Here is a 19,699-nt window from a genome sequence, read left to right as displayed (position 1 = left end):
AAGTTTGAGCTCAGCGACCTGTCATTATAATCAATAAAGTAGTACAAACTCAATGAAAACAACAGATTCATTGTGTAGTGTAGTCAGCTTCAGTTATTATAACTAGAGTTTTCGCAGAAGAGATTGATGGCTAAAGTGATTTTAAAAGGAGTGTTCTATTCTTGATTTATGTAAAACCGGTAACTTGTGTGATTGGGTTAAATAACCAGGTTATAAGCCATTTGTTGGTGAATCGGAGTACATAGTGTCTGTGCAAGGACAGCTCATTAGAAAGACATGTTCTCTTATTATTCGTATTATTTGGTCACATTTCAAACTGCTTTGTTTAGAATCCTCATGTTGCAAATTACCATAAAAGTTGTCTATTAAAAGCTACACTTCTGAGCATAGATCCCTGGATTAAGAGGGAAGGTCTTGGCAGAAGCACAAGAGTAGCTGTTCGTTCATTTTGGCTCCAGGTTAAATTCTTAGAAACTAAACTCGAAAGACGAAGACACATTCCTAAGAATGCGAGACTTGCCAACAGATGGAGGGATCACAAAGCTTGGGATAGAGGAAGCATTCAGAAGAATAAGTGTTATGTGTTGTTCAATGTATCCTCAGGTGACACGCCATTCTACGCTGACTCTCTGGTGGGCACCTACAGCAAGATCATGAATCACAAGAACGCCCTGACCTTCCCCGAGGACAGCGACATCTCAAAGGATGCAAAAAACCTCATCTGTGCTTTCCTCACCGACAGGTTTGCATACAAAAAATACTTTTAAAGTACAAATAATATATAGTAAGTGTTTCCAGCACCGATCAGTTGCATATCAGGGATTGAACAAAAGCATGTTAGCTCAAAATACACTGTGCTAATCTCATCTCATCTCTCGCTAGGGAAGTGCGGTTAGGACGCAATGGAGTCGATGAAATCAAGCGACACGGTTTTTTCAAGAACGACCAGTGGGCGTGGGAGAACATCAGAGAGAGTGAGTTGAGTTTCTGAACCTCAGATCGGCCAGCTCAGTTACCTTTCCCAAATTCTGACCTTTTTGATTCTTGTCTTTTATCTTTGAAACCATCTACTGTATACTAAGGTATGAAAGACACTGGGGTCCAAAACAAACACTGGACCCCAGTGACTTTAATTATATGGACCAAAAAAAACCTCATTTTAAGATATCTTCTTTTATTTTTCACAGAAAAAGAAATGCACACAGGTTGAAAGAACACAAGGGTTGAGTTGAGCTCTGCAGTGACAGAGTTTCCTTTTTCAAATGCACTCTAAGTGCACAGTACAATCAAATAAAAAAATGAACCATCTAGACCAGGGGTGTCAAACTCAGTTCCTTGAAGGCCACTGTCCAGTAGAGTTCAGCTCCAACCCTAAATAAAAACACCTGAACCTGCTGGTCTTCAGGATTACTTCAGAAACTTCCAGGCAGGTGTTTTGGAGCTGGTTAGAGATGCAGAGTTTGATGTGATCTAGACACCAAGGGCCAGATTTACAAAACAAGGCAAATTAGCGTGGGAACACAATCCAATAAAAGTGCCGATGTGAGTGGAAAGTTCTGCGCGTGATCTACTGACGACGTGCAAATTAAAGAACATTTAATGTATCATTTCCATATTGGCCAGTGCAATCTACCAAGAGCAGCACAAATTAGCATCTGGTTTAAGGGTCTGTTTTACATGACACCATTTTCAACAAAAAACACGTTACACGACAACGGCGTGTAAAAGTTTCAAAACGTGTTCAGTCTATATTGTTTCATCGCCATCTAATGGCCTGGCAGCAAATAAAGTGTTTTTAGTCGTTTTCGCGGATACGTTAGCCTGGGAAAACCCAGACAACTTCCGACAAATTTAGATTTGCTCTGAAAGTTAGTCTGGCAAAGAGCTCATTCAAGCCCATTTCCAATCCGCCGAAATCGAGGCACCAATCAGAAACGTTGGGGCGGGCTTTACACGATGACGACAGCGCTGGGATTTTGAAGCAGATTTTGTAGCCTACATTACAAAGATGGATGCCGCCGTCGAACATCACTCGTTGGAATCAGCTATCGCGTCTGTTTTAAGCGATTTGAACGTTTCCTTTTTGTTAAAAAACGAGCAAAGAACAACACTCGCCGCTCTGCATACGTCATCTGCTTCATCGCTCTGATTGGTTTTAGGTCTATCCGCGACGTCCGTTGGTGACGCCCCTCTGGAAATGATTTGTCTATGACGCTTTGCCAGACCATAACTCAGTTACAACTGACAATGGTCTGGTTTTAACCAGGCTACGGATCCGTGTGAATGGGGATTGTTTTGACAATTTTGTATGTATGCGGAAAACTCAAAGGAAAAACCTCTCTGTTTTAAGCATATCGATGTCGTGTAAACGTACCCTAAGACACGCTTTTTGGGGCGGTAAATAATGGCGCAAATACCAGTGAATTGACTAGCGCAGACCTTAGTAAATTACCTTGCATCATTAATTTAATTACTCCACCCATAAATTTTGCATCTGAAAGAGAAACTCTTCCAAATGCATATGCAATATGATCAGCCGCAAAAATAACCCTGTCCGTGCCTTTTCTGCACTCATTTTTGTCTTTAGTCCTGACAGTAGTTTTTTTTAACGCCAAAAAAGGGTTTGCGCTGGTAAATCTGTTTGTTAGCTGTTAGTAAATCTGGTCACAAAAATCACTGAAGTTTGGGGGTGGGCTCCTTTGACTTGAGTTTTAATGCAACCACCCAAAACACCCTAGCAACAACACAGCAATGCACTAAAACCCCCTGGGAACCTTTTAGCAATTGCATAATAAGTCCATGGCAAACACTCACATTTCCTTTAGAAAATATAAACACGTGTGCAGTAGAATCCATTGCGTTTTGTCTAGTGTGCTTCTCTATATTAAGATTCAACGGTATCTATTCACACCAAGTGCAAATAGCCTGCCTTGTTGGCAGAGGCTATTTACACGAACTCCACCCACAATTGTCTAACTGAGCCAGGCAAAATTACAAAAGAAATCCTGTTGGAGTGTCTGAAATATTCTGCATGGATTGAGTGATTTACATTAAACTTGAGCTGTAGGTTTGCTAATGATGGTTTGTCTCATGGATGTGACTATTGTGAGTGAGTCACAGTCATCGCACCACCAACTGGCAGCAGGAAGTGTTATAAACAGAACAGTCACAAATGCCACAGCCATATCCCCCTGTAGCCCAAGACTGGTCGCCCACTGAAGCTGAGCAGGGTTGAGCCGGGTCAGTACCTGGATGGTGAGTGTTAGTGAGGCCAGCAGGGGGTACGGCTCACCCTGGGGTCTGTGTGGGGACACTATACTGTAACAAGCACCGTCCTCCGGATGAGACGTTAAACCGAGGTCCTGAGTCTCTGTGGTCACAAAAAATCGCATGGCACTTCTCGTAAAAGAGTAGGGGTGTAAACCCGGTGTCCTGGCCAAATTTACTCCATTGAAATTGTATTCACCAGTTTTCAGCACTGTTGTTTTTGTAATTTTGCTGTACGTTTGGGCATGCTGTCCATCTGATTCTGAGTAGAGACACAGATATACCAAGAACAACTGAACTAAAATTGTACCTTCCTTTCATCAGAATCTACTTGTTACATTCTTTGTTTGTTCTCATTAAAATGTACTACTTTATCGTTGCATGTAGCGGCTGCTCCAGTGGTGCCGGAGTTAAGCAGTGACGTAGACACGAGCAACTTTGACGACATTGAGGAAGATCGAGGGGAGGAGGAGACATTCCCCATTCCTAAAGCGTTTGTAGGCAACCAGCTTCCGTTTGTGGGGTTCACCTACTACAGCAATAACCAGTGAGTACAGGCAGTCAGTGCTTAGATCCCAGGGGTTTGTGTTAGATTGGTAAAAGTGAGAAAAAAAGATGAATTATTTACTCCCTATCAGGTTTCCTCGGGAATCACCTATAAAGAGTGACAAACGCAGCTCAACAAAGGAAGATAAGAGTCACGTAAGAACCACTAAAAAGAGTTTATAGCATTATAATAGTGAATCTGTGTCTTAAACTGTGAGGATGATTGATTGTGTTTTTCTGATCTCTCAGTTGGAGAATCTTCAGAAGAGAATTTATCAGCTAGAAGAAAAACTTCACAGTGAGATGCAGCTGAGAGACGAGATGGAGCAGAAGTGCAGGTGTTTATCTGTCTGCTTGCCCATCCACCCAAATAACCTGATCCAACCATTCATCTGTCCATCTTAACCAATCTAACACCTCATCCACACCACACAACCATTCAAAACCTCCCAAACACATCATCCATCCATCCAGAACCAAACACCTCATCCATCTATCCAAAACTAATTAAACACCTCATCCATCCATCCAAAACCAAACACCATTTCCAAACAAATCAAACATTTCATCCATCTATCTACCCAGAACCAAACACCCTATCCAAAAGAAATAAAACACCTAATCCATTCATCAATCCAGAACCAAACACCCTATCTAAACAAATAAAACACTTCATCCATCCATCCACCTACAACCAAACACCCGATCCAAACCAATCAAACATCTCATCATCCACCCAGAACCAAACACTCTATCCAAAACAAATAAAACACCTAATCCATTCATCCATCCAGAACTAAACACCCTATCCAAACAAACCAAACACCTCATCCATCCATCCAGAACCAAACACCTCATTCATCCATCCAGAACCAAACACCTCATCCATCTATCCAAAACTAATTAAACACCTCATCCATCCCATCCAAAACCAAACACCATTTCCAAAACAAATAAAACATTTCATCCATCTATCCACCCAGAACCAAACACCCTATCCAAACAAATAAAACACTTCATCCATCCACCCACCCAGAACCAAACACCTGATCCAAACCAATCAAACATCTCATCATCCACCCAGAACCAAACACCCTATCCAAAACAAATAAAACACCTAATCCATTCATCAATCCAGAACTAAACACCCGATCCAAACAAACCAAACACTTCATCCATCCACCCAGAACCAAACACCTGATCCAAACCAATCAAACATCTCATCATCCACCCAGAACCAAACACCCTATCCAAAACAAATAAAACACCTCATCCATCCATCCAGAACCAAACACCTCATCCATCTATCCAAAACTAATTAAACACCTCATCCATCCCATCCAAAACCAAACACCATTTCCAAAACAAATAAAACATTTCATCCATCTATCCACCCAGAACCAAACACCCTATCCAAACAAATAAAACACTTCATCCATCCACCCACCCAGAACCAAACACCTGATCCAAACCAATCAAACATCTCATCATCCACCCAGAACCAAACACCCTATCCAAAACAAATAAAACACCTAATCCATTCATCAATCCAGAACTAAACACCCGATCCAAACAAACCAAACACTTCATCCATCCACCCAGAACCAAACACCTGATCCAAACCAATCAAACATCTCATCATCCACCCAGAACCAAACACCCTATCCAAAACAAATAAAACACCTAATCCATTCATCCATCCAGAACTAAACACCCTATCCAAACAAACCAAACACCTCATCCATCCATCCAGAACCAAACACCTCATCCATCCAGAACCAAACACCTCATCCATCCATCCAGAACCAAACACCTCATCCATCTATCCAAAACTAATTAAACACCTCATCCATCCCATCCAAAACCAAACACCATTTCCAAAACAAATAAAACATTTCATCCATCTATCCACCCAGAACCAAACACCCTATCCAAACAAATAAAACACTTCATCCATCCACCCACCCAGAACCAAACACCTGATCCAAACCAATCAAACATCTCATCATCCACCCAGAACCAAACACCCTATCCAAAACAAATAAAACACCTAATCCATTCATCAATCCAGAACTAAACACCCGATCCAAACAAACCAAACACTTCATCCATCCACCCAGAACCAAACACCTGATCCAAACCAATCAAACATCTCATCATCCACCCAGAACCAAACACCCTATCCAAAACAAATAAAACACCTAATCCATTCATCCTTCCAGAACTAAACACCCGATCCAAACAAACCAAACACCTCATCCATCCACCTACAACCAAACACCCGATCCAAACCAATCAAACGCCTCATCTATTCATCAAACATCCAACCAAACCAAACACTTCATCCATCCAGCCACAATACATCATCTACCTATCCCAAATCACCATCTTCAATCTCAAATCAAACTCTCAGTCATCCATGTGAAGATCCATCTATCCCCAACAATCAATCCATCTTTCCCCAATTTAATCTCCTCATTCCTATATCCAAACCTAAAGTTAAATTCAAAAATCAGGCCTCTGAAATCTGTTCTGATTCGTTTCCCCCTCAGGGCATCCAATACAAAGCTAGACAAGATAATGAAAGAGTTAGATGAGGAGGTGAGTGAAATGATTTCATCTCTAAAGCGTGCATCTAAATGAATACGGAGGATATGTGTTTTGTATGCAAGGCTCCTCCAATAGATAACTAAAGTTAAATTTAATTATATCTGGTGAAACTTTTATAAAATTAAAATTCTGTTAATTCTCGGTTTCTAGTCATTATGTTGTCTTGACGTGTTTCAGAGTAACCTAAGGAAGAGTGTGGAGGCTAACATGTCTTTACTGGAGAAAGACAAGATCATGATCCAGCACCGAGCAACAGAACATCAACGGAAGGCGGACCAGGAGGCTGAAAAACGAAGAAATCTGGAGAATGAGGGTGAGGAGTCGTCAGGGGCTCATTCTAATTTTGATAAGGCTTCAGGTTTCGCTCAATAACACATTTATATAACAAATGTTAAAAATGAATTTAAAAGGATAGTTCACTTTGAAATTAATTTTTGGTATGTTTTAGCTTACCTCAAGAGCATCCAAGATGTAGGTGTCTTTGTTTCCACAGTATTTTCAATTTTGATATTTTTAGGTCAAACCGTTCTTGTCTGTTAGTCATATAATGCAGGTCTATGGTCACCACCTCAAAGAGCATGCACAGAGAAGTCCAAATTAAACATGATTTAATGACTCGTAAATGTAAGTACACATTGATGGCCTAAGACACGAAACGAGCGGTTTGTGTGAGAAAACGAACAGTATTTATATCGTTTTTACCTCTTGTAACCACAGCCACGTCCAAGTGATCTGAGGGCGCCGGCGCTTCGGTCTGTGCGTTACAAGAGGTAAAAACGATATAAATACTGTTCGTTTTCTCACACAAACCGCTCGTTTCGTGTCTTAGGCCATCAATTTCGATTCTCTTAAGTCTGCACTCGATACGTTCTCGATATCAAGAACACATCTGGGCACTTTCATGCATTCTCTGTACTTGTGTTCTTGAGGATGCGTATTGATAAAAGGCCCATGACTCTTCTGCCTCTTCCTATGAGGGTTAGGATGAGGCGTGGCCTTTAGAGATAGGGGCCGGCAGCCCCACTGAACCAATCAGAAGCAGGGGAGGGACATTTTGAAACAGCACCGTACATGAGTCCTGGCATCCTCCTGTCTTCAGGAGACCGTAATGCCCAGTCATACTTGGCGTTCTTGGTATTGAAAAATGCCTTTGTATTCAGCACTTTGTCGGCAATGTCTTTGGGTTCTCATCATGAACTCACTGATCTTACTCGCAACCGTGTTTTCTTCTGTAGAGCTGTTCAGCTGAAATTGACCAATTTTGCTACATTAACACTGTTATTCTCCTTTTTATTACTGTGAAGCTGCTTTTGAAACAATCTGAATTGTATAAAGTGCTATATAAATAAATGTGAATCGACTTGAGAGCTTCGGGTTTAGGTGAAGGATCATCAACCCTGCTTTCTGGAGTTTACCCCCATGGCAGAACCTCTATCATTTGAAAAATTTCTACATTTTCATGGCATATTCATTCATACTGCTCAGCCTTAAACAGGCTTTTGAGTTGGGCACTGCAGTTCATTAAATGTTCTGTGGAAAACCACATCCAGCAAAGAGCAGTTATGTGTCTGATCTATGACCATGACAGTCTGTAAATTAGCTAATGGAAACAGGACAATAGCCCTAACATGAATATAATTCACCAAGTGCCATATAGGTCCGTATATTACACATTTCATTTCTCTGTTAACTTGTTATAAGGAAAGATGAAGCATCCCCCCTCCCCGTATGAAATCCTTTTTTATGTGTGTGTTGCCAATTTCCTTTTCTCTAGTGTCTACTTTGAAGGAGCAACTGGAAGACTTGAGGAAAATCAGTCAAAACAATGACAAGATCGCCCAGCTACAGAACCAAGTAAGCTTATCAAGAACACTTCTCGTATTCAAATATATTAATAGTTAGACAAGGTGGTGATAATATATATATATATAACTTTTAACAATAACTTTTTTCCCCTCCTGTTTTTTTGTGGTTGGGCCAGTGAATATGTTTTTAGGGCAAGTAAAAATGGGAACCACTGGCCTCACCAGGGCAGTAAAAAACGATTTAGCGTTGAGCCCCGCTCCCCAAATTGCGACGATTGACTAAAGATTACCAACAAGTGTCCAGATAAATCTGTGTCGTGTAAATGCAGACTTATAATCCTGTTGCCGCAACACTGACAAGAAAAAGATGACAAAGACATTTCGTAGCTTCAAGCCTTTACAGTTGACTCTCTTCTATTACTGGCAATATGATTATTTTTAAAGCAATGTTTGAAGGCTACATGCTAATGCTTCAATGTGTTATTAACTTACCATTATTATTAGCATTAATAATTGACTTACTAATTGTATTTAATTTAAGTATTTTTATTTTCATATATTTAAATAGTTAAAGGGAAAGTGTTCCAATAGCTTTCGCTGTGGTGTCGAAATTGTGTAATTGTTTTGGAAGCCATTTGTGGGATGACTTCCTCAAAAGATCATCCAACAAGTGTGGCTCTGTGGTTCTTCGAAAGCTGTTTCCACCACATGATAATTGAGAAACATCATCTTCTCTCACAGCTGGGGGAAGCCAACGGCCTCCTGCGGGCTGAGTCGGACACGGTGGTGCGTTTGAGGAAGAGCCACACGGAGATGGGCAAGTCCATGAGCCAGCTGGAGGGAGTGAACCGTGAGCTGCAGGAGAAGAGTCGCGCTGCAGAGAGTGTCAAACAGCAGCTGGAGAAAGAGCTTCTGCAACTGCAGACCACGCTGGACACCGAGAGACGGTCCTGCAGCCAGGGCTCGGAGGAGATCAGGGAGCTGCAAGGTGAGACGCCCCCCCAGACGACTCCATACACACAGACCACAGATTATATTAACACAATATATGTAGTGTGTATACAGCGCAGCCGGAAGGTATTGACGGCGCTTCACTTTTTCCACAATTTCTTGCGTTACAGCCTTATTCCAAAATGGATTAAATTCATCATTTTCCTCAAAATTCTACAAGGCTGTAACGTAGCAAAATGTGTGAATACTTGCTGTATGCACTGTGTATTACAATATAAAAATATATTAAAAACCCGAATGTGCGATTATCACGATTAATTACAGAAAAAATTCAGTATCACCACGGGAACCGCATCACTGTTTGTAGCATTCTCTGGGCTCGCAGCATTTCTCTCACCGCGAGTGTCATGGCAGACGAGCAAACACCATCATTTTACAAATACCACTGTTGTTGTGTCACGGAATGTAGTTTTTATCTTTATTTTAATCGAATAATCTAAAGTACCTGCTGAGTATGTTCACTCAGCTGCATGATCAAACAGCTCAACTTCTAACTAACCATAGCGGTAACCACGGCAACAGTATCAAACATGGCGGTGTCCATAAAACCGTGAAATTTTACCACGATTGATGGTGCGGACTTAAATAAATGAGTCCAATCGAGACGTGAGTTCATCCATTAGGTGTTTTAAATAACCAACAACGTTAAAATCTTTGTAACTGGTTGCAGACAGTGCGCCTCGCACCCACGGCAGCTCGCTGTATGAACGCAGCCGTATTAAGCACAAAATATGGGACTGACAAATGACAAGTACTGTGTAAAACTTCACTATAATAGTCCAAATCCTTACGCGGCCGTCTCAGCGTTTTGAGGTAGATGTTTTCTTTCTTTTCAGATTCTCTGGTATAGTAGTTGTGCTGCTCCGGTAGGCCTGTGCCATTGCAGTTTCAGAGAGTGTGCAGAGCACTACTTTATTCAGTCTCTGTTTAAAACATTTCCACTTACACTTTAGATCGGGCCAGATATTTCGTATTTTTTAATAACGGCTGATTTTCAGCATGCGTCATTGGGTAACATAAACAGCGCGACGAACTGACGCATTCCACACAAATCGACTAAGTGAATTTTCCACAGATTTATTCCAGTCAACGTGTAGAAACATCTCAGAGAAATGGGATGCACCCGAGCTAAACTTCCAACGTCATAGCAAAGGATCTAAATACTTGTGTCGGTGTGATATTTCAGTTTTTTCGTTTTAATAAATTTACAAAGTTATCACAAATCTGTTCTGACGTGGGAAAATGTATTTGAAGCATTTTAGCAAAAGGCTGCAAGAAAACAATGTGAAAAAGTAAAGGTCTGAATTCTTTATTAATAAAAACATTTTCTATGGTGTGCAAATAGTGTAGATAATATTCATTTAAAATTTCAAAACATTCCCTCTGCAACTATTGTGATAATCCAGTGGGATCTAAGTCTGTTCTTTGTCTCTTGAAGCTCGCATCACTGGTCTACAGGAGGACAACAAGAACGTGAAGCAGAGTTTGTCCAAAGTGGAGCTGGAGAGGAAACAAGTCCAAGACAGATGTAACGTTCTTGAGAAGGTTTGCCGTTTTTAGATTATTTTTTAATGAATAAAAACGTATTTTAAAATGCAATTTTTAAAAAGATTTTTTTGCAGCGTGACTATTTTGATTTACTTTTCCATGCATTACGTTATCAATTTTAAGGATAGATAAGGTACAAAATTGTCCTTATAAGGGTACAGCTCCAGTGACAAGCTCTTTTATGCCTAAAGCTACATTTTTTGACAGTGTAGGAAAGTAAATGTAATGCTTAAAAAAATAATGGTCCTAAAATAACTTAATTTTGTGTTTAACCATTCTCTTGACATGGTTTGTTGGTCAGTCAGCACTATATTGGTAATAGAGTTTGGGCAGGAAAATACAAGGCTTTCTGACATTTAAGCTGATTTGGCTATATATCACTTCTCATGGTATTTCTCTGGGCAGTCTTAGTGACATGACTGCTACACATGAGCAAATATGGAGACTTGCTACTGCCAAAACATACACAGACAATCTGCTGTGAGCATGTAAGACATGCTGCAGTAATAGACACACTTTAAATCCCATAGCAGGTCTAAACCAGTGGAGCTGGGGGAGGTGGAGGGTCTCGGAAACTCTGATAGACCGGCTTACAGCAAACACTGAACCAGACTATTCAAACGTTGAACAAGCAAGCTCATTGTACCATGTAGTGATTGCTAGCAGATTGCATAAAGGACCTATCAGCCTGCACCTTACAGCTGACTCAACTAGTCATTTTCAGCAATGCACTTAGAATGGAAACCTAGGCAGCAACGTTAGGATTTAAAATCTCTCACTGTTTGCAACTTTATAACTGTATAACCATTTTACACACAGTAGAATGAGACTGGTTTACAGTTACACTTAGATTTGCACCGAAATAAACCGTTTTGAAAATATAGCCTCATGCCATAGTCTCACTCAAGGATACTGAAAGTGTTTACCTAAAGAAAAATCCACCCACATACATTTTATTGTATGTGTTGTTCTCTGTGTGTAGGCTGTGTGAAGTAACTGGGTTTTGTGTAACCGGTGTTTCTATGTTCTCCGTGTCCTCAGGAGAAGAACAGTCTGGAAATTGACCTAAACTACAAGCTGAAGACTCTCCAGCAGCGGCTAGACCAGGAATCGACCGAGCACCGCATCACGAAGGCTCAACTCACAGACAAATATGAGTCTATCGAGGAAGCCAAGTCAGCTGCTATGCACGGTATGTGTGTGTGTGTGCAAGACGCACCAATGCCATCTTGCGTGTCCAGAACTGCACGGCGTCTTGTTTAGCTGCATGCCCGGACACCACCCCCTCACTCACTGCTTTAATTTGCTCCAGATGAATATTGTTGGTGTTACAGGGCTGGAATTTCAGTGTGGGATTGCGCATAATTTAACTCATTCCTGCAGATCTTGTGCTCAAACCCAAAGTGCGCGCACACAAAGCCGCCTCACAGTACTAAATTGACTTCTTTTTGCTGCTTATTGTGCTTAAACAGTCAAACAAAACAAAGACAATAATGCTGGTCTTGGTGAGAATTCACATAAACATAGTTATGTTTACAGAACGTTAACAGTTGAGAAAGAAATCGCATGCGTAACGGTATAATGGATCCGTGTGTCGGGTCTTAAAGTGACAGCAGCCTAATAAACCTGCTGCCACATTATGAGATAATATTAAAAACATCTATAAAGCCATTTTCCCCATTGTATCGATGCAGTGGAAATGCGGAGTGGCTAGTAACTTTGGAAAGCCACTAGCCACAGTGGCTGATGAGCAAAACATCTACAATTAAAGTTGCTCTCTCGTGGATGTCCAGGGACAAAATACATTTATTTACTAAACGTTCACAAGTCAGAGACTCAAAATGATACTATGCCTGATACAATTCGTCCATGGTGTTCAGTCTTTCTCTCCTCTTTCTCTCTCCGTCAGCGGTGGAGCAGAAGGTGTCGGAGGAGACCACACTGCGGATGCGATCGGAGAGCAGGGTGGTGGAGGTGGAGAAGCAGTGCTCCATGCTGGAGTTCGACCTCAAGCAGTCCGTGCAGAAGATGGAGCAGCTGATGAAGCAGAAGGAGAGGCTGGAGGACGAGGTGAGTGTCGACAGCTCGGCTTGAGAAGATCACAAACCGTTAAAGGTGTTACGAGTCCCGCATCTTCGGTCTTCTCTCCACCCCACCAGGTCAAGGAGCTGCGGGTGCAGTTGGAGCACGAGTCCTCGAAGCGTTCGCTGTCCCAAAACGAGCTGAAAAGCTGGACGATGGAGGCTGAACGCCTGAAAGGATCGGAGAAGCAGCTCAAACAGGAGATCAACGCGGCCCTCGAGAACAAGCGCTCCGTCGAGTTCCAGTTGGCACAGCTCACCAAGTATGCTCTTTTGCTCTCTCCGGCCCTCAAATGGTCATGAATATATGTGTACATATCTCCCTTTTTTTAAATAAAAGACCACTTTGGAACTATTAGTCAGCAATAGTAAAGTTATCTAGTTTCTAAACAGGGTCCAAATTATATAAATAAAAGCCTAAATTATTCTGTTCATTATATGAAGTAGGGATGCACGATATATGTTCATTTATGGTTTTATCGTTATCGCCCCGATAAGAGAATTGGGCTGATATATTAAAGCCGATAAATACAGGGTTCCCGCGGATCCTTAAAAAGTCTTAAAAAGTCTTAAATTAGATTTTTAAAATTTAAGACCATAAAAAGTCTTATAAAGTCTTATTTTTACTTATGAAAGGTCTTAAATTTTAGATGACACTTTGACTTAGACATATCTAAAAGCTTTCCAAATTAAAACTATCTAATTAGCGTACGTATTTTTAAAAATTTATTATTCTATCTTTGTGGATTTGCTAGTTCACGTGACATTTCGCGTCACTCGCGAGTCGCGGCAGCTGTCTCCTGCACGCGAGAGGAGAGAAGGAGAAGAAAGGTCGTAAATGTCAGTTCAGTTGTAAGTTCATTCTTTATGCGTATGGTGTGCGATGTGTATTGTCTATTATGATATTGTAATCATTGTTTTAACGATATACGAGGCACTGCGAGCTGACATCGCATTTGTCTCTCGTGCTTTCTCTGCGTGATGTGTGCAGTGTAACTGTTATGTCCCCAAATTAGTTTTTGTCTTATATTTATATCATATTATGTTCTTATATCACATCAGAAAGAGTGCCGTTTTCCCGTGCACAATTCCAAGTGTGATATTTATGTTATACAACAGTTAAATTAACAATAAGTTAACATTGAGTTACTTTTTAGACACAATATTGTCAATATTGTTTGTTTTCCCTTTATTTCGCCGACTATAATTTCAAAATGAAACAGTAGCAGAGTCTCAATGCAACCGACAGCGATGATTTCTTGACTGAAATCCGCGTTTTGAACGAATCACTTGCTTCTTTCCCGAATGAATCAGCCATTTGAACGAATCAGTAGAATGAATGACTCCCTCAACTCACTTACAAACAACAGTGATTTGCCGCTGCGGTTTCATATTTAAAGTACCCTTTAAATAAAATGTTAAAATTAGAAATCATTTCATATTTAAATATTGAATATTGATTTAAAAATAGGCTATATATCTCATAGCTTTATTTATGCAGTTGTAAATGGAGTGTAAATATATTAATGCCACTTCTGATGCCGCTTCTGTCACCTCTGCAGTCTGCACTGCAAAGATGGATTTTGATTGAATTATTTAATTTGACTGGTAACAGTGGTACTGTATGATTATTATATAATTAAGTATTATTGTATAATTACTGTATAATTTAATTTGAATGATAGTATTTGACATTAAAGGTGATGCATAACTCTAAATAAGTTTAGAAAAAATTTCCATATATAGGTGAAAATGCCCCTGAAAAAATCAATTTAAGGTGGCAAATATTGCCCCTTAATTAAAATATTAATTTCTGTCACTGCTGCGAACTGACCACTGCATAGAATATGAAAAATATGAATATCTTCGTGAGTCAGCTGTCAACAACAGACCTAAACCAGCCATGGCACTAGCACAAAAACACAATCAGTAAAATATCATCTAATTATTATCAACAAAACGTTGAAATTATCAAGATATATTTTTGTCAATACTGCACAGCCCTAATGTACGGTATTAATTTTGATTTCTTAAGGTCTTAAAAAGGTCTTAAAAAGCCTTAAATTTGACTTTCAAAAGTGTGCAGGAACCCTGAAATAATGGATTATTTCCTTTAGCTGAGACACTTCAGATGCGCACTGTTCAACATGATGGTTTTGAATTGCTTGAAATATGATTGGAATCACTGAAAAAAAAGGAAAATACAGTTATGTTCAACGTGTGCAGCGCAAGTCTGTCCTATAGGCTACATAAACTAAAATGAGAACATTATAATTGTGTGCTTGGGACATGCTTTTAATGGTGAGACTTTTGTTTTTGTAATGAGGCTCTCAAAAATTATATTAAGACCAATATATCGGTTATCGGCTTTCAAATATAAAGCATTATCAGTAATCGGTACCGGCCCAAAATGTTAATATCGGTGCATCCCTAATATAAAGCAATCATATCTCTTCACCAGACTTGGATTAAACCATTCAATTCATATGGATTATTTTTATGCTGCCTTCATGATCTTTTGGGTCTTCTAAGTTTTGATTAACTGGAGTTTAAATGAAGGGACAGAAACCTCTCATTAATTTAAAGTATCCAAAGTCTTAAGGGTTTGAATGACGTGAAGGTGTGTAAATTATGACAGAATTCTCATTTTTGGGTGAACCATCCTTTTAACTTATTTATTTATGTTTTTTGGGGGGTTTTTTTACAAGCATTTCTATTGGTCATTTTGGACCCTAATTGTAACTGTTCTGTCCATAAAATGCCTTACTGGCAACAGCTATTACATTACTGAATATTTAGAAGGCTTTTCTGTCGTAGAAAAGGCTATTATAGCAGATTATGTTTAAACCTGGCCGAAACTATTGGCTGCCAGTATTTACACCAGTGGATTAAGAATCGACCTCCGTCTGGTCAAGATCCACTGCCAGTTAATCTTTTAACTTCCCCTCTGTTTCGTACCTCAAAGTCTGCATAAAATCATTACCTAATTTATATTAAACAGGCGCCCATGTAAGCTTGTTCCGGCCACAGAATAAAAAAATGTAAAAGAGAATTGCGACTTTTCATCTCTCGATTCTGACTTTATTTCTCGCAATTGCGAGATTTTGTCGTCGCGAGATAAAAAGTCGCAATTATCTTTTCTGTGGCAGAAACAAGCTTCCCATAGGAACCTGTATCATTTATATTGGAGCAAAAAAGTCCGAATTGTGAGACAAAAAGACATTGCTTGGCGGAAACAAGCTTCCATAAGTTCCTGACCTTCCTGTGAGTTATGCATCATTTTACATTATTCCAAGATTTTTTTTTTTATATTTTTCTTAAAATATAATTACTTGGTTTATCTCTCAAATGACTTTTGCTTGAGACAACTTGCCCTACTGTTACAAAAAAAGAGCTAGTGGGTGGACCTGCCAGGTTACACTCATTTCTCCTGGCTTGAGCTGTGGAGTCTGAATAAATAGCGCTTGTGAAGCTGAAGTGACATGGACTGATGGAAGCGTGTCTCCTCAGGCAGTACAGAGGAAATGAGGGGCAGATGAGGGAACTTCAGGACCAGCTGGAGGCTGAGCAGTATTTCTCAGTGAGTATCACAGACTAGCTGCACATTTTTCATGTTTCCTTTTTCTTAATGAGGTGAAAACGCATCAAGCGCTTTGAGCGATCGCTCCTCGCGTGTGTGATCATCATCTCGCTCATTACACTGTTTACTTGGCAATTCTTGCCTCTCAGAGGTAAAATACTTCCTAATCCTGATATTGTCCCTAATCCTCAACTTTAGCAATGCTTTTGTAACCTTCTCTGGGTGTAAAGCGCATATAAAGTCCATGAAACTTGCTGGGTTCAAGGCATGTTTCCTATGTGCCAGGTTTCCATTCAAGTTGCGAATTCAATTTATGTAAAAAAAAAGTGGAATCTTGAAAAAACTGATTGCAAAGAAAGCTGCATTTCCGTTAGTATGTACAAGAGAAATGCTTCAGTACATCAACGGAAATGGAGATTGTAGATACAGGAGAAGCTACCGCGGCTTATTTTTTTAATGTAATAAATGACTTTAAGCTTAATGCAAGCAGACACACCAACACAATTCACAACAAAAGGCAGTTATATATTGTCTTCTCTGAGCAAATCATTCAGTCACAGGACTTAAGGCAAAGTTAAGACATTTTTTGATGTGTTTCCATAATATCTTATGTGCAAAAAAACATATCCACCCCGAATAAGCATTTTTTAACAAATTTGTCAGTAACCAGACTAAAGCCCGGGACACACCAAGCCGACGTCAAAGACCTAGCGATGATGAAAGCTGACCGTTGTCGCGTCTCGGCCAAAAAGCTGGGTTGAACACAGTAACACGACTAAAGTCGACTGTCACATGCGTTCTGCTCCTGCGTGTAAGTAAATATCTGTCTATATCAGCAGGTTTCAATAGTCTATTTTTTTCCTCCTTCAAAAAGGGAAACCAAAACTAGGACCTCATTCCAGGCGCCTCATGTTATTATGAAAATATTAGCGCATTCAAATGCTCAGGTAAGGCCATGTTAACACCTGATGTTAAAATAATTTTGGTAGATCGGATAACAAGTGAACGGCGCTAAATACAGGAGTAAACGGGGTCTAAAACGTTTCGAGCTCGTCCACTTCCAGAGGGAGTCGAAAACTCATTCGCCCGGATTGCTTTCGTAGTGTAAACTCTCATGTGGTCAAGTGTGTAGCCAGACGGGATTTAAACTTTGTCGGCTGAAGACCCAAGTTTGGTTTGAAGACGAAAACCGTACCAAACACAATGTTCTCTCACCATTCCCGATTTCTGATCTTGAGCAGAAACGAAAGCTGCTGCTCGTCGTACGTTTTTCTGTTTTCTCCTTTCACGTTCATATGTAAACTGCGTGAGGTTATTTCATCCATTAGATGGAAAGATCTGGAAAAGCCCATACATTCACCCGCCCATAGACCCTCCCCTCGAAGAAATCAGTCAGAAGAGGTTGAAAGTGGACAAAAGTGACGGATTAAAACACCAGGTCATGTGTCTGCCTCGTCTACTTGTGATCCGATCGACCAAAACACATCTATATACCAGGTGTAAACAGGGCCATAGATGACGTCAAATTATAACAGCCTTCTGTCTGTGCCGTCTTGACTTCTTTGCTCATTTTCACCACTTTTGCTTTTATTCTCGTGCACTGATTCGTTCGCTAAGCTAAACAGCCAATCAGAGCGATCTCTCTAACCGACAGCCCGACGCTGATTCAACATGCTGAATAATCCCCCAAAAAACCCTGACGCCGTCCTACTAGAGCCAACGGTGCAGAACACACCGAAAAAACTAAGCCGTCCGACGCTCAAAAACCGTCGGCATGATGTGTCCCGGTCTTAAATAAATATGATAGTCACTTCCAATTTCATCCTGGATTAAAAACCCCTAACACACAGAGGATCACCACTGCAATTAAGTGGTGCAGAGTTAATTATTCTGCTTTTACCACAATTACCAGATGTGCAAGTCTAAAAGACTACATTTCTCAGGTTTTTGGCCTCTCTTTTGTTTAGAACTGTTATGTTTTACACTTTTGATTAACTTGGCACTAGCCTTGGCTTAGGGGGGAATTGATGGAGTTTGGCAAAGTGATATGGAAATGGAACTTGAAATCGGTTACAAATTACCTAACACTTTTAAAACATCAATCAACAAATAATAATCAGCAACGCCATATTATTAGGCTCAGCCTAATGAGTTACGGCCATGTTAGGGTGTCGTGTTCATCAGCATTGTTTATATATTCTCAAGCCATTTTTTCCTGTTTTCAGACACTCTATAAAACTCAGGTGAAGGAGCTAAAGGAGGAGATCGAGGAGAGGAATCGACAAACTCAAGACGCTCTCAAAAAAGTCCAGGACATGTACTCAGAGAAGTAAAAGTCCTCTTCATGAATGTGTAGCTTTTAGAAAAAAATGTTAAAGGAACTAAAGAGTGTCTTGTGACTCAGAAATGCTGTTGAACGTTCTTGTGAACTCCTCCTCCATAAATGTTTTGTGTAGGGAGTCGCTCTCTGCTCAGTTGGACCTCACCATGACGAAAGCAGAGTCGGAGCAGCTGGCCCGTGCGCTTCAGGAAGAACAGTATTTTGAACTCTCTCAGGAGAACAAGAAGGCCGTGTCACGTTACAAACTGGAGATCTCAGAGAAAGACTCCAGCATCGCACAGGTCTGTTATTAGCGGAGGACAGGCATCCTTCTCTCCATCTGACCATTTCATTTATATAGTCCGTTTGTCTTCCAGCACATTTTCAGGATTAGAACAATTTTACTCTGTCATTATTGTCAACTTTGTGGTTATATTAGTGGCTTTTAATTGGAGTATAATGCATTTTCGTTTAGCTTGAGGAATCCATCAAAACCCTTACCAAAGATGTGGACATCCTCAGTAAGGAGAAGGCCGAGTTGGACAGAAGGCTCCGAGCTCAAGAAGAAGGTAATCTTAATTCCAAGTGGTTAACTACAGTTTATCTTTACGCATTAACACGGCTTTTCTAATGTCTTCCTGTAGAGTTCGCAGCAGAGAAGGAGGAGGTGGAAAACTCGGTGAAGGTGAACTACGAGAAGACCCTTAATATAGAAAGAACTCTGAAGATCCAGGTATGACCACCATGCAGCAACTTAGTATAAATAATGTACGTTCTAATAGTGAAAAAGCCAATGTCATCATCACCATAGATTTGAATGTGTGAAAGTGAACAGAATATGAGAACTAGGGAAGTCTTTTGAGAGTCATATGCAAACATAGACTGAATTTAAAGTCCCCCTGTAGTCAATAGTTTTATTCCTTAAAACTCA

The 19,699-nt window shown here is 40.3% G+C and overlaps 1 protein-coding gene across 1 annotated transcript in view; it reads left to right on the top strand.

Annotated features, from left to right (window-relative positions):
- The window catches only part of rock1 (Rho-associated, coiled-coil containing protein kinase 1), a 97,307-nt gene that overhangs the window by 60,427 nt on the left and 17,181 nt on the right, over nt 1-19,699 (top strand). Inside the window, exons 8-25 of the mRNA XM_056265245.1 lie at nt 604-742; nt 883-974; nt 3,655-3,814; nt 3,906-3,969; nt 4,063-4,151; nt 6,366-6,414; nt 6,601-6,736; nt 8,198-8,277; nt 8,970-9,216; nt 10,678-10,784; nt 11,829-11,979; nt 12,697-12,857; nt 12,947-13,131; nt 16,379-16,448; nt 18,674-18,777; nt 18,905-19,070; nt 19,244-19,337; nt 19,413-19,501. Coding sequence (XP_056121220.1) covers nt 604-742; nt 883-974; nt 3,655-3,814; nt 3,906-3,969; nt 4,063-4,151; nt 6,366-6,414; nt 6,601-6,736; nt 8,198-8,277; nt 8,970-9,216; nt 10,678-10,784; nt 11,829-11,979; nt 12,697-12,857; nt 12,947-13,131; nt 16,379-16,448; nt 18,674-18,777; nt 18,905-19,070; nt 19,244-19,337; nt 19,413-19,501 — 2,183 coding nt within the window. The remainder of the gene's footprint in view (nt 1-603; nt 743-882; nt 975-3,654; nt 3,815-3,905; nt 3,970-4,062; nt 4,152-6,365; nt 6,415-6,600; nt 6,737-8,197; nt 8,278-8,969; nt 9,217-10,677; nt 10,785-11,828; nt 11,980-12,696; nt 12,858-12,946; nt 13,132-16,378; nt 16,449-18,673; nt 18,778-18,904; nt 19,071-19,243; nt 19,338-19,412; nt 19,502-19,699) is intronic.

The sequence above is a fragment of the Rhinichthys klamathensis genome, unplaced genomic scaffold (assembly GCF_029890125.1).
Source record: "Rhinichthys klamathensis goyatoka isolate OS25496 unplaced genomic scaffold, OSU_Roscu_1.1 h1tg000011l_1, whole genome shotgun sequence".
Lineage (NCBI taxonomy): Eukaryota > Metazoa > Chordata > Actinopteri > Cypriniformes > Leuciscidae > Rhinichthys > Rhinichthys klamathensis.
The sequence above is the reverse complement of the archived record's forward strand: the minus strand, read 5'-3'. Positions and strand labels throughout refer to the sequence as shown.